A 15,940-nucleotide genomic window follows, 5' to 3' on the forward strand; every position below is an offset into this window, starting at 1 on the left:
TTCTAACACACAAAATAATCCTAACACGTTTCAGTCAACATTTCATGCACTACTTAGCAAACATAAGATGTCTTCTCCACCATCTGCAAGCTACCTTTGGTACACCTCTTATGCTGCAACAGAAATCTCATCAAATATGTCTGGTGTCACCTTCCACACTAGAGTCACTACATTGAACACCTCGCATGGTAATACGATAAAACATGGATCCATCACACTGCACTACAGTTAAATATATACAGAAAACAAACAAAAATGAAGGAATTACATGAGCTGCACGACAATCCTGTGCTATTGGAAGTATCATGCTGTCGAATGCAGACGGCTCCTCTCAGCCTTGCGCTGTGCATCGTGATGGTGCATGAAACCCAGGCACTCACACACATGTAACTAACTTCACATGCACACCAAGTGTCTCACAGTCCACACACACACGCAAAAATGACTGCCTAAGCACAATAAATGGGTGCTAATTACTACAATAGAAAATCTATTAACAAAATGCAGCTTGTTGTTAAGAAAAATCTACAATTTTCGACTGTGCTCTCAGGCTGCAGGTGTTAAACAACCCCACCTCATGCTTGCTATTATAAATTAGGTGCTGCTACCTGTTGCACCAAGTTTTGGCCCTCATACAGATGGAAGAACTTTGTTATCTTTTTCTTTATGACATCCAACGCCCTATACTCAGTCCCCGATCTCATAAGTCTTCATCCTTTTTCCCTGTTCCCTTTCGATTCTTTTCATTGTGTCCTCCATCATGAACTCTCAGGCTTGATTCATGCGTTGCTGCCCATCAGGAGTTTGACAGTCCTGACAGTTGGTTTCTGGAACTGTATGTCTGTTGGTCTGTATCCTATACTGCAATGCACAGCTTCACTGAAGTATGTCTCTATCTTTGGTAGGTACTGGACCCAGGCATTGTGCCTGTCAGAAACCAATATTCTAAAGAACACTCCCAGCTGGCACATGTATCGTTCTGCAGGGCTGGATTGAGATTTTGTAATTGAGGAGAATATCACTTTGATCCCTTCCTTTTCTAATCCTGCCCTCCATCTCGCAGATGTGAAAATTGTAGCATGGTCTAAGAGGACTCTCTTGGGCCTACCACATGTGTGCACATAATCTTCCATCAACATTTTTACACAGCTTTTCGCTCTGATGTGGTTTGTATCATAAACCCTGAAGTGCTTAGTAGAAATAAATGCGTCCACAACAACGAAAATAAACTGCTGCCTGAACTGCCCCTTTGGCAGACCATTTTATGCTTCTGGTATGATGGCATTCATTTCACCTTGCACAATCACATCTGGACGTTTTAAATGCCGGCACATGTTGCATTTCCTAACTTTCTGTCTGAGAATGGCATGTTTCCACTCCTTGGCAATTGTCACATACAACTTCGTTGCCCTTCAGTGGCCAAGGTGGTGGTGATAACATTCAAGTAAATCTTCCAAAAGTGCATCAGGGAGTGAAATTTTCCACCTTCATCCTTTCACATTCCACCGGAAATGTACTCTCTGCTCTATCGTGCACAATGGAGCAGTACTTCTAGTTCATCCTCTCCACCAATGTCGTACATCAGAAAGTCCTTCGAACCATTGTTGTAACATTGCCATTATAACTTCATTATTTTCTTGGGTGACATTTTCGTCGCCATCCTCCCGTTAAAGATTTTGGCTTAAACAGTTGGCAAATTTATTTTGTTTACACCACCAATGTGATCATTTAACACCCTTGCATCAAAGCAACAATGGTCCAGTCTGTCTTTCTTAAGCACTGTAGGAGTAATTTCACTACATAAAGGAAAACACTTGTGTGGAATTTATACTGTGAACAACCACCTTTATTGTACCCCACAAACACAATTGATACATACATTAACGTGGGAAACGAACACTCCTCGTGTCCTCCAAAGAACCCCGCTCGTAAAGAGAATCTCTCAGTGTCTTGTCGACTATCGACTTGTCACTCCCACACAGCCCCCCCCACCCTGAAGTGCAGAGCACCCGGTATGGTGGGGTACTTAAACTTCACCTCTCGGCCTGCCCGAGTGCGGATAGTGCGGGTGTGGGTGCTGCTTGATGACTCCGTTGCTGCATTAGGTCCCCTGGTCTGGGGCTCATGTGGGTCACAGCTGTCTGGTTCTGCGGAAGGTGTGGGTTCGTTGCAAGTTGTGTCTGAAGTCATCTGTGAGACTGTAGTCGGTGCTGTCATTGTCCAAGCGGGTTTTACTCGCTCAATGGAAACCTTGGTCGACTTTCCCAGGAGGAGGATATCCATTGTGTGTGTGTCCCGTCCTAGCACTTGGTGTGTACCGCACATTGCATATGTGATGGCCCTTCTCTACCATGGCGTCCCCTGCAATATCTCATTTTCTCAGATCATTTGTTTGTGTGATCTCACTCTCCTCTGCATATCACTAGCGTGAACTGTTCAAAATCGTTGACTATTTGTTGCTGCACGAAAATGTTCTCCATAATAGCGAACCAAATTTCCGGATGCTCGGGAATGAAAGGTGGGGGTCGAATTTGTAACCGCGACGCGGGTGGGCGACGATCACTGGCAAACGGAAAGTGCAAAACTCGTGGGAGTGGTACCAACATGGGTTATGAAAACGGGGGCACCTTGGGTCTGATATCGGCGTGTCCTGCACGCTGGTTGTGCGAGGCAATGTCCTGTGGCGGCGGCGCGGGACCCGCCGGCACACGCAACATGGTTGGAAACGTCACGTCGTGGGCGAAGTCAGTTTGAGATGTAGGCGTCCGTGGCACTGTAAACTGAGGGTTTTGCTGCATCGTGTTGAGCTCCTTGTTGATGTTTTGGATGATGCCGTCAATGTCGCGAAAGAGGTTCTGTGCAGACGACATGTCGATACGAGACGCCGCGGAAAATATCTCAAGAAACTTGCCTACTGTCACACTGCTTAGTTACGGGGTCACCACTTATGTAGGAGTAATTTCACTACATAAAGGAAAACACTTGTGTGGAATTTATACTGTGAACGACCACCTTTATTGTACCGCACAAACACAGTTGATACATACGTTAACACGGGAAACGAACACTCCTCATGTCCTCCAAAGAACCCCGCTCGTAAAGAGAGTCTCTCAGTGTCTTGTCGACTATCGAGTTGTCACTCCCACAGCACAATCGCGAGCAGATTAAAATATTCCGACGCAGCCCGTGATGTGACTCTGGCTGCCTCCATCACCTGTACCGCTTCCCTGGTAGGTTTTTGGTGCTTCCAGGCCACTGAGCATGCTTTCCTTGCGGCGGCCGGTTACATGTTACTCTAAACTTGTGGACCGCTCCCAGAAATCTTCCCAGCAGGAATAAAGAATGTATCCTTGAATTCCATGATTTAGTTTTCCACCTCTTGCCTCTGCTGCAGGTTCAACCCTGGATTAGCTTAAATACTCTTTCTAATTATTTCCATTGAATCAACTTCCGCATTATCTACACATACTCATGGCTGATCATCTGTTCAAAGGGTATCACCTACCATGTACCTTGTTTCTGAGTGGGATGTGATCAATTTATCTCGCCACTTCAATGCAACTCTGAAAACTGTCTTACTTTTGCATATTTTGCGACTTTGGAGGAAACAACATTGTCTTCTATTGCTGGTGAGTGGGCTTTAGTACTTCTGTGACATACTTCACAGTGCTCCTCTGCCACTCTGCAATTGCTTTCGCATTCTACATTCCACATGTGTTTCTCTGTTACTGTGGGGGCTTCGCCTTCAATGATTTTCATTGTCTCAGAGCACTTGTCATCACGGCATTTGACTGTTGTCTCATCTGTATATCATTATGTTTCGTTTTGAGCATGTCATCTATACTCACATGGGGTCTTGGGGTATCATGGGAGTGTGCTCATTAATGGCCCTCTAAATCCTAATAGAACTTGTGGGAGGGTCTCTAACTCACAACCAATGGCATCATGTCCCATCAGATACTCTTTCATTGGCTGTGTACATGGGATCATCATCACAACTTTCAGACGGCAAACTGACTCCATCTGGAACCCATCTCCCTCTAATAAATCAGCTTTTAGCTCCTGTGGCCCATCTATGAAAATTTCCTCATCCTCCTTACATTTTACTAAATTAACTATGCCCTACAAGCCCTCTGCACCCTATGCGATCTGACCTTCAAACTAACTGACCACGGTTTTAGTGGTCCAATTCATGACTACCACTCTACTCGAGAGTATGTCACTACCAATAATAAAATCAAGTGACAACTGACAGATGACAATGCCATTAACCTGGAAGCTACTCCTTCCGCCACTTAGCGACGCCAAAATCTGCTTCTCTACCTCCTTCCTTTTTGCCCAAAAAGTGGGAGTTAGTGAGATTCCTCTTATGGGTATCTCAGCTAATTTACTACCACTTTCTACCAGCTTTGAGTAAAAAAGACATTGAAAATGCTGTCACTTCTGACCCAGAATCCAGACATGCTCTTGTCTTAATTCCTTCCACTGTTATTTCAATAAGGGGACACTGATTGTCCGCTTTTCTGGCAACTTTGGGTCATCACAGTACTGGTCAGTGTCGTCTTGCGCTTGTGATTGGCAGTACCGCACATTGCATATGTGATGGCCCTTCTCTACCATGGCGTCCCCTGCAATATCTCATTTTCTCAGATCATTTATTTGTGTGATCTCACTCTCCTCTGCCTGAGGTGAGGTAGGAGGTGGTGAACCTGCATTATTCTCACGGCCTCTCCAATAATGCGATGCTTGCATGCAGCTCATGTGGCATCTTTGGTTTGGCATTTTGTTCCTGGCTTGTTCTCCATGGTGTGGAGCATGACGTCTATCTCACTCTTGCCTATTCCGATCTTCTCTCCCTCATCCATTGTTTCACCGATTCTGTCTGTCATTGCGGCGCACAAACCCTTGTGGCACCCTATTTTCTGTCCTAATTGCGTGTCCATTTGCTGTCCTTTGTTTCTCCTGCTCTTCGGTTTCGTCCAAGGATCTTAATATATTGAGTAACTGTACTCTTGACAGTGCCCCGATGAGTGAACCTTGTGTATGAGCAGGAGATGTGAGCACATCACGTTGCACACGTTGCACCATTCCTCATCTGACATTTTGTCATCCAAGTAACGCGCTAGAATGACAAAGTGAGCAGGATATGTTGCCATGGATTGGCGTGACTGTGGCTCATACTGTCTCCGATATATATACTCATTTTTGCACTCGCCTTTGTGGGCATGTTCCAGTACCTTGCCAGAAATTTAGTGCAGTAATCCTTGTAACTACTGTTCTCGCAAATTGTAACATCAAACCAGCCAGCCTCCTCCTGATGAGCATCTGCCATGTAGCAAGTAAAGCATTACATTCCGCCACTCCTTTTGCATGCAAATACACATCTAAATTCTTTAGGTATGTCTTTGGGTGAGTGCTGTGAATTCGGCCAAACTTGGGCAGTGGCATGTCCACCCCATGCATTGGTAGTGTGGCCTGCAAATTCGTTGGGGTGACCTTCATTACAGGGACATTACCTTGTCGCATTGCAGGCACTTCTTGTCCAAGGACTAACACTATTCTTTGTGTTTCCTTGGATGATTTACTTTCCTCATCTATGTGCACAGAGACATCAGTCATCTTTGCCTTCACCCACGTTTCTAAGCTGCGAACCTTCATTTCACACTCTTTTCCCCCTCGTCAATGCTATTGATGACCTCTGTCTGTAGATTTTCAGTTTAGATCTTCAGTTCATTCCTAACTTCAGCAGTCTGCCCATCATGCTTTTGATTGCAAAGTTTTAGCACAGTTTCCAGTCTTTCAAACCAGGTTTTATTCTCTTCCCTCATGGCTGTTCACTGTGAAGTGTAGTTTTCTAAGATCACAAGAGTTTGATCCAGTGGACTCTGATGGATACCCCACAGAAAAGCCTTGTGTTTCCTCACTCACCCCCAAAATTTACTCAACTGACTTGACTGTTTTCATATTTATCAGTCTCCCAGACCTCAGCTGCATAGAAAAACGAAACTAAAAACCAAAAGCACTCCACAGAACAAACAGACAAACAATGTGATGCTGCTGGCAATGCTGGTATTCGCTAACAGAACAATGAAATCATGGAACAGAATAATCACAACAACAAACTACACGTTCTAAAACTGCTTCATCAAATATGGGGGAATTTGTGGGAACTGAAACTAAATATAGTAGCTGCCACTATATCTGCTTTGTATGCTCATTTGAAACACATCCACCACACAAAAATACACCATCCATCCTCCTGACATCACATATGCTAATAAAGGAATGGAAAGTCTTCCTGAGTCGTTTCTCAAAAGTTATAATTTCTCAAAAGTTATAAGTTCTCTCACTAACAATAAAGTGAGAATGAAGTCAAATTGAAGCACCATGTTGGACGCCAAAAATGTGGTGAACTGATAATTCTTCTCTGCTGTTGGACTTCAAATGACGAGCAGATGGCTAATGGGATTGCCCCACATTGCGTGCCAAAGATATGGTGAACTGGGAATTCTTCTCTGCCGTCAGATTGTTAATATGATCAAAACATGAAAAACATGTATTTATTTCAATGTCGTTTACACAAACCAAAACCAAAACAAAATTACAAATCTCAATCTTGAATGGAGCGTCACTTGAGAACTGTGCCGCACGAGTTGGCTGCCCTCATCAGGAATTGCAGCTTTGCAGTGAAGGTCACGTACAATCTCCACATTGTCTGCCTGTTGTCAGTTGCATGGCTGAATGTTGGAAATGGATGGAAGACACCTCATGTCCTCTTGTTTCCACACTGTCTCAATGACTGTCCCTTTTTGCAGCTCATCCATCTCTTATCTCAGCTCCTCTTCAAAATTTTCTTCCTACTGTTGTTGTCATTGGCAGACTAAATTTTCAATGCAGCCCAGTGATAGATCGCTGTTTCATGACCACGCCTCTCTGCACAGGGTGGAAATTTCCCATCTGGCGTGGGCTCTTGTGTGCCTCAGGAACTGGCATCTTTATCACAATTTCACATTCTTATGACATTTTTCTGCATTTCAGTGCAGTTGTGAGAGCAGCTACACAACACTTCTTTGCAACAGCTCTCTCTCTCTCTCTCTCTCTCTCTCTCTTGCTCTCTCTCTCTGCCTGAGACCTGGACAGACTCAAGTTTGGACTTCATCTCTCAGAGTCTGCTGGCATCCGTGATGTATAAGGAACATCCCTACTGTTGAGAAAAAATCTTATTAAGAACGCTGACTTCTTTTACACACCTTCCTGCACAAATTCTTCACACAATTGTCGACACATTCCTTCTTTCTAAGGCAGGTAAAATGACTGCCACCAGGTCAGAAGAAGTCACATGATTTTGTGCGTGCATTCTTGACCTTCCTAAGGGCTGCAGGCATCCATCAGTTATTGCCATGTGTCTGAAATTGAGCGAGGTGAGGGTGTCCTCATGGCTTCCTGGCTTTCTCCTCCTCCTTGGCTGCTGTTATTGCAAGTTGTTGGAAGTGGTCGTGGCTGGAAGTACCAATAGCTTTTTTCCTTTTTTAAAAAAATCCTAAAACAAAAAAATATCCTAACAAAATTTTGAAAACTGGGAATGGAGAGCTAGAAACATAACATCAACAGGCAAGACAATGTGCTAGGACCATATCTGAATGTGGTGTATAGTGACAGTAAAACAATTTACACAGAACTATGCATAGAAAAGACACAAGGCGTACTGATGCTATATATATGTGGAATACAGCTGCAGGTACATATACATTTTGTTCCTTCTTTCTACCAAAGGTGCCTCTGCAGTCTTACAATATGTCAATACAGCACCTACTTTGCCTTTAGCAGCTATTTGCATTAACTACTTTTTTCATTGTTCCTTTGTTCTTTTCCTATCCACAGCTTCCTTTTTTCCTAATTGTTTCTCTTCATCTCAATGTCATATTGTTAATGTCTTCTGTAACGATCTTTCCATCTTCCCCCTTCCCCCCCCCCCCCCCCCCTCCCCTACTCATTACCACAAAACATTCTGAGACGCTGTGTGTGTCAATCATAAGTACTTATGGTACTTCTTTTTCTCCCTCTCCCCGTGTGTGTGTGTGTGTGTGTGTGTGTGTGTGTGTGCACATGTTTTATAATTTGCTGTTTTTAATTACTTGTACCCAAAATGTGTTGTATTATAATATTATGCATCTTAAGTAAATTGATTTTCAGCCAATAACAGATGCCTTCATTTCAACAGCTACACCTTTCTTGTATCTGTATGATGACCCAGTTGCTGTATATCACACCTTCCGGGCTTTCTATATGCGCTATCTGTTTCGACTCCATGAGGTGTCATCTCATCAACAAGGAATACTTTGTCTGTGCTTGCTGTTTGAAAAGTTATTACAGCGTCATGAGTCACAGCTCTGGTTTCATTTCAAACACATTAAGATTCAGCCGTAAGTATTAATTTTGATTACTGAACTGTTCTGTTTGTATGTACAGTAAAAGCCTCCTATAACCCAGTTGTCGGAATACATGTTGTATCCCCGCATTACAGCATAAATGTAATATATTGAGAGTGATCTGTGAAATGACAGACTATGCATGGAAAGTTTGTAAAAGCATATAATTCATTGTTATACTGTGCTACATATTGTTCAATGTTTAAATTTAAAGAACATCAAAGATAAAACTGTTAAAGAACTTACCAAATATAGCAGTTAGGTAAACTTTACTCAAACAGCTACCAAACATAAACTGTACAGTAACTTCAAGTAAATCACTGTACTTCAGTATGGTATAAAAATACTTTACAAAATACGTAACTATGTACATTACTGTCTGCAGGCTATTGTAGGCTCGTTTTTCCACTGCTGTAAAGAAGTCAATAAATGTTTTAGGTGGGTCATTTAAAGCATTTCCATTTGCATGTTTTTTAATGATCATCAAGTGCAAACACTGAATATGATTTTCTTCATTCAGTCTCTCCATCCACATAATCAATATGTTTGTAATTTTCACATGTGCTGGGCTCACCTTCGCCTTTATCATTTTGAGACTGCAGATATGTTACTTGTGAGCATAGTAAAAATTTCACAACATGTATATTCCAGGGTATTCATACTGCATTATATTAGACTTTACAGTATTTCTCTTATTTTCTTATCAAGTTGTTGTGACCTTGGCCCACAGCACTATAAAAAATGTTTATATATTTGCAGTAGCCTTCAGTCCAAAGAGTGACTTGATCCAGGTCCCCATGTTAGCCTGCCCTGTGCAAGCCTTTTCACCTCTGCATAGCATACTTTCATTTGGACTTGCTTACCATATTCATCCCTTCGTCTCCCTCAACAGTTCTTACTTCCATTACCAAATTGATAATTTCTTTCTGCTACAAGATATCTCCTATCAATTGATCCCTCCTTTTAGTCGAGCTCTGTCGCAAATTCATAATAATATTAAAAGGATAATTGCTATTCACCATATAACCAAGTGGCAGATAGTCACAACAAAATGCCTGTTGTAAACTGACCTTTCAGCCAGGAAGACCTTCTTCTAAAGTAGGCAACACACACACACACACACACACACTCACACACACACACACACACACACACACACATAGGCGCACGCATGCACGAGCACACCTGTGCACAAACATATGACCACAGTCTCTGGCAGCTGGAGCCAGACTGCGAGCAGCAGCACATGATGGGAAAGGCAACCAGGTGGGGGTAAGGAGGAGGCTGGGTCAGAGACGGGGAAGAATGAGGGTAGGGGTGGGGGGAGGTAAGGTGCTGCTGTGCCAATGTGTAGGGACAAGGTGGAGAGTAGGGCAGCTGGGTGGAATCAAGAGTTTAGACAGAGGGCGAGAGTGAGAGGTAGGAAGGGGGGGGTGGGGGGGGGGGGGGGGGGAGGGAGGTAGCGGAAAAGGAGAGAAGTGAAAAGACTGAGTGCGCTGGTGGAGTAGAGTACTGTGTAGTGCTGGAATGGGAACAGTGAAGGGGCTACTAGATGGGTAAGGTCAATGACTAACGAAGGTTAATGCCAGGATGGTTATAAAATATATAGCAGGGAGACTTCCCACCAGCACAATTCAGAATAACTGGTGTTGGTGGGAAAAATCCAGATGGCACAGGCTGTGAATCAGCCATTGAAATGAGAAATGTCATGCTGTGTGTCATGTTCAGCAATGGGTGGTCTAGTTGTTTCTTGACCATGGTTTGTCAGTAGTCATTTATGCAGACAGACAGCTTGTTGGTTGTCATGCCCATACAGAATGCAGCACAGTGGTTGCAGCTTAGTTTGTAAAGCACATGACTGGTTTCACAGGTAGCCTCTGATGGAATAGGTCATGTTTGTGACTGGACTGGAGAAGGTGGTGGTGGGAGGCTGTATGGGACAGGTCCTGCATCTATGTCAATTACAGCGATATGAGCCATGAGGCAAGGGGTTGGGAATAGGGGTTATGTAGGGATGGATGAGGATATTGTGTAGGTTTGGTGGGCGGTGGAACACCTCTGTGGGAGAGGTAGGAAGGATAGTGGGTAGGATATTTCTCATTTCAGAACATGATGAGAGGTAGTCAAAACGCTGGCGGAGAATTTAATTCAGCTGCTTCAGGCCTGGGTGGAACTGAGTCACAACTTGAATGCTCCTCTGTGGCCAGATGGTGGGACTTTAAGAAGTGGTGGGTGACTGGAAAGATAAAGCTCAGGACATCTGTTTTTGTACAAGGCTGGGAGAGTAATTATGACGTATAAAGGGTTCAGTGAGAGCAACTGCTCATCACTATATATCTGATGGCCATACGTTGCTAGGCTGTATGGAAGGGACTTCTTCTTGTGAAAAGGTTGGCGGGTGCTGAAGTGGAGATATTGCTGGTGGTTGGTAGATTTGATGTGGATTAAAGTACAGACGTAGCCATCTTTGAGTTGGAAGTTAACATTGAGAAAGGTGGCTTGTTGGATTGAGTAGGACAAGGTGGCACAAATGGAGGAGAAGGTATTGAGGTTTTGGAGGAATCTGGACAGGGTGTCCTCACCCTTTATCTAAATCACAAAGATGCCATTGATGAATATGAACCAGATGAGGGGTTTGGGATTTCTGGGTGTTTAATAAGGATTCCTCTAGATGGCCCATGAATAGGTTGGCATTGGATCATGCCATGCAGGTGTGATAGCCTTACCCTGGATTTGTTTGTAGTTAATACCTGCAAAGGAGAAGTAATTTAGGGTGAGGATATATTTGGTCATGGCAACTAGGAAGTGGGTTCCAGAATGAGATTTTCACTCTGCAGCGGAGTGTGCGCTGATATGAAACTTCCTGGCAGATTAAAACTGTGTGCCCGACCGAGACTCGAACTCGGGACCTTTGCCTTTCGCGGGCAAGTGCTCGCGAAAGGCAAAGGTCCTGAGTTCGAGTCTCGGTCGGGCACACAGTTTTAATCTGCCAGGAAGTTTCAGGAAGTGGGTTGTTGGTTTGGAATCCTTCAGATGTTGGGAAAGATAGTGTTCAATAGTGGTAAGGCTATGGGCATTAGGGATGCTAGTGTAAAGGAAAGTGACATTGATAGTGACAAGCAGGGCACTGTGTGTTAAAAGGAACAGAAATTGTGAAGAATCAGTGGAGGAAATTGTTGGTATATTTCATATACTAAACTTTTCTGTATTGACGCAGATGGAAGGAGCAAGGATCCATAGTGGTGGAAAAATCGAGTAAAAATATCTAAATAACATCCGAAAGAATTTGCAAAAATGCACCCAAATACATGGCAAAGCACGTAAAGAATTAAATAGATGAAACAAGGGAAAACAAGATGAAATATGAGGGAGCAGGCTGATAGTGAAAGGCAAAAACCAACTGAAATTAGTGTGAAACCACAGTGAGATCAAAGAAAAAATAATAAAATTTTGTAATGTGGGTTACAGGTCTATGGATGGATAAGTGTGAAGAAGGGAGATGGCATATGTGACTAGATTAAGCAAAATTAATAGATGCAAACTGGGATGGAGTGGAGGGTGTGTAGGGGTTGGTAGGATGAGATGCAAGCTCATGTGCCACAGGAAAGGTATGGGAAATAATACGCAAAAATAAGCAAGAGTGACATAGGGAGAGTGATCAATTTAGAGGTATAGGATTAACAATATTGGCAAGAGTAATGTGGGATATGAGATGCTGCAGCAACTATCAGCATGGTCTTGTAGTCGACTGCTTTTGCAGCAGAGATGGTTGATCAACTATGGTCCATAAGTAGAGGTGCAGTGCAGTTTGTAAGACAACAAGAGAAACACAGCTAAGAAGAGAAAGAAGGATGGACACTGAGTACAATAATGCATTAGAAAATAGCAACAAAGGAAAACAGCACAGGGTTAGGATGGAAGAAAATCCATCAGGCAAAATCAAACAATGGAATATCCTGGATGGTATGTGACAATATTATTGTCTGAGACTGCAGTCGAATGTGTGAATTGCATTTGTGTGAGTGTAAGTGTGTGTGTGTGTGTGTGTGTGTGTGTGTGTGTGTGTGTGTGTGTGTGTGTGTGTGTGTGTTGTTGACAAAGGCCATTGGCCAAAAGCTTTAATTGTTGTACCTATCTGCAACTCAGCATCTCCGCTATATGGTGAGTAGCAACTTTCCCACATGACCACAGTCTGTGGCAGCTGGAGTCAGACTATGAGCAGTGTCACATGATGATGAGTGAGGAAACTGGGTGGGGGAAGGAGGAGGCTGGGGCAGGTAGAGGGAGAGATGCAGGGCAGGGATGGGGTATGGTAAATGGCTGCTGAGGGGCATGGAGGATGAGGTGGAGAGTAGGGCAGCTAGGTGCAATCGGGAGATCAGACAGGGAGAGGGGAGGGGGTGGTCGGTAGCAGAAAAGAAGAGAATTGAAAAGACTGGTTGCATTGGTGGTATGGAGGGCTCTGTAGAGATGGGATGGGAACAGACAAGGGGCTAGATGGATAAAGGCAAAGTCTAGTGAAGGTTGAGGCCAGGAGGGTTGTGGGATCATAGAATCTATTGCAAGGAGAGTTTCCACCTGCACAATTCAGAAAAGCTGGTGTTGATGGGAAGGCAGATGGCACAGGCCATGAAACAGTTACTGAATGAAGAATGTAGTATTTGGTGGATAACTCATTTCTCCTTTCAGGGAACAATGAGAGGTAGTCAAAAGCCTGCTGGAGAATATAATTCAGTTGTTCCAATGTTGGATGGTGCTGAAGCATGAGGAGAATATTCCTCTGTGGGTGGATGGTGGGACTTTTGGAGATGATGCATGTATAGGTGACTGAAAGGATGAGGCACAGGAAATCTACTTTTCCAGTATTGGGAGGATACTTATGATCTGTAAAAGCCTCAGTTTGACCCTGGGTTTATTCTGAGAGGGACTGCTCATCTCTCCTTTCTCTGTTTTAAGTGAAACAGAGGATAGAATGATGAGTGATCTCTCTCAATATATACCAAGGGTTTAACAAACTGAACTGCACACTCTACTGACGAACCACAGTTTATCAACTATCACAGCCACACACGAGAGTAGCTACAAGGCCATGCTGATAGTTGATGCAACATCTCATGTCCCACATTACCTCCTCCAATATCATTAGTCCTATGCCTCCAAATTGACCACTCTCCCTGCGTCACTCTCACGTATTTTTGTGTGCTATTCCCCATAACTGTCTTTTGGCACATGACCTTGTATCTCATCCTACCAACCACTCACCTCCCTTCACTCCTCCTCTCCATTCCAGTTTGCATCTACTAATTTCACATAATCTAGTCACATCTGTCATCTCCCTTCTTCTCACTTATCCACTCACAGACCTGTAACGACATTACATTTTTTTAATTTTTTTTATTTGATCTCATTGCGGTTTCACATAATCTCATTGTGGTTTTAGCCTTTCACTATCAGCCTGTGCCCTCAGATTTCATATTGTCTCCACTTATTTAATCCTTTACGTGACTTTGTCATGTGTTTGGGTGTATTTTTGCAAATTCTTTCAGATGTAATTCTATGTCATTTATGTATTTTTACTCATTTTTTTCCACCACCAAGGATCATTGCTCCTTCCATCTGCATCAACACAGAAAAGTTTCCTTATCCGTAGCCAGAACTCAGTCCCACACATCTTTCTTGTGTTGTTGCTTAGCTCAAGGAATCACCTTGTATGGTTTTACCATCAAATTATCCATCTCTGGCTGCCACCCTTCCTTCCACAATAACCTCCATCTGATCAGATTCCCCCAGTCCTTTGCTCTCACCAATACAGTGCTGCAAAACCATATCAATCAGGCCCAAACCTCCATGCAATACCTTCTCTCCATCTGTAAAATTCTCCTGCTATGCAGTCTCAAATTCCTGGATCCCATATTGCACACTAAAACTCTTTCCTTCCAGAAACTAGATCAACATGCACAATGCCACCTCAAAAATCCCTCCACCCTGCTTCGTTCCTACTCCTGTCTTGGACTACCACTGTTCATCTCTGTGATGTGGATCAAGGGTGAGGACAACGTATTCAGATTTCTTCAGAACCTCAGTATCTTCTCCCCGATTTTCTCTACCTGGTCCTACTCTACAAAACAAGCCATCTTCCTTGATGTTAACTTCTGTTTCAAAGATGGCTAAAGTAGTATCTGTGTCGATATCGAACCTACCAACCACCAGCAATACCTCCACTTCAACACCTGCCACCATTTCCATATCAAGAAGTCCCTTCATATGGCCTAGCAACCTATGGCCATCACATATATAGTAATGAGCAGTCTCTCTCACTGAGCCCTCTACAGATTGTAATTACCCTCCCAGCCTTGTACAAAAACAGATGTCCTGTGCCTTATCTTTTCAGTCACCCACCTCCTCCCAAAGTCTCACCATCCAGCCACAGAAGAGCATTCTCCTTGTGACTCAGTACCAGCTGAATTAAATTCTCTGCAAGGGTTTTGACTACCTCTCATCGTGTCCTGAAATGAGAAATATCCTACCCACTATCCTGCCCACCCCACCCACAGAGGTGTTCCGCTGCCTACCAAGCCTACACAATATCCTCATCCATCCCTACCTAACCCCTGTTCCTAACCCCTTGCCACGTGGCTCATATCGCTGTAATTAACATAGATGCAAGACCTGTCCCATACATCCTCCCACCACTATCTACTCCAGTCCAGTCACAAACATGACCTATTCCATCAGAGGCATGGCTACCTGTGAAACCAGTTATGTAATCTACAAACTAAGCTGCAACCACTGTGCTGCATTCTAAGTGTTCATGACAACCAACAAGCCGTCTTTCCACATGAATAGCTGCTGAAAAACTGTAGTCAAGAAACAACTGGATGATCCTGTTGCTCAACATGCTGCCCAATTTGACTTTCTTCATTTCAATGACTGCTTCACAGCCTGTGCCACCTGGAACCTTCCCACCAACACCAGCTTTCCCTGCAATATCTCCTTCATTCACATGGCTCTCCTTGGCTCAACTTAGTCATTTTCCTTACCCATCTAGCCCCTAGCCCATTCCCATTCCGTCTTTTCTGCTACCATTCCCCTCCTCTCTCTCCCCTGCCCATTGTGTAACCTCCCAATTGCACCTATCTGGCCTACTCTCCACCTCATCATTGCATGCTCCCACAGCAGCACTTTACCATCCCCCACTCCTACCCTGCATCCCTTTCCTCACTCCCCCAGCCTCCTCCTTATTCCCTCCCAGTTGCCTCTCACATCAGACACTGCTGCTTGCACTCTGGCTCCATCTGCCAGAGACTGTGGTCATGGGTCTGTGAGTTGAGTTTGCATAATTGTTTGTATGTGTGTGTGTGTGTGTACACATGTGTGTGTTTTGTCTATTTTTGACAATAGCTTTGTTGGCCAAAAGCCCACATTCTGACAGTCTTTTTTGTGCCTATGTGCAACTCAGCGTTTCTGGTATATAGTAATTAGCAACTATCTTTTTCATAATATTGTTAAAA

General features: G+C 43.8%; 1 protein-coding gene across 1 annotated transcript in view; it reads left to right on the plus strand.

Moving 5' to 3' along the window:
• The window catches only part of LOC124710862 (TBC1 domain family member 19), a 173,422-nt gene that overhangs the window by 140,476 nt on the left and 17,006 nt on the right, over positions 1-15,940 (plus strand). The window contains exon 11 of the mRNA XM_047240959.1: positions 8,222-8,423. Within this exon, the coding sequence (XP_047096915.1) occupies positions 8,222-8,423 (202 nt within the window). The remainder of the gene's footprint in view (positions 1-8,221; positions 8,424-15,940) is intronic.

The sequence above is a fragment of the Schistocerca piceifrons genome, chromosome 1, assembly GCF_021461385.2.
Source record: "Schistocerca piceifrons isolate TAMUIC-IGC-003096 chromosome 1, iqSchPice1.1, whole genome shotgun sequence".
NCBI lineage: Eukaryota > Metazoa > Arthropoda > Insecta > Orthoptera > Acrididae > Schistocerca > Schistocerca piceifrons.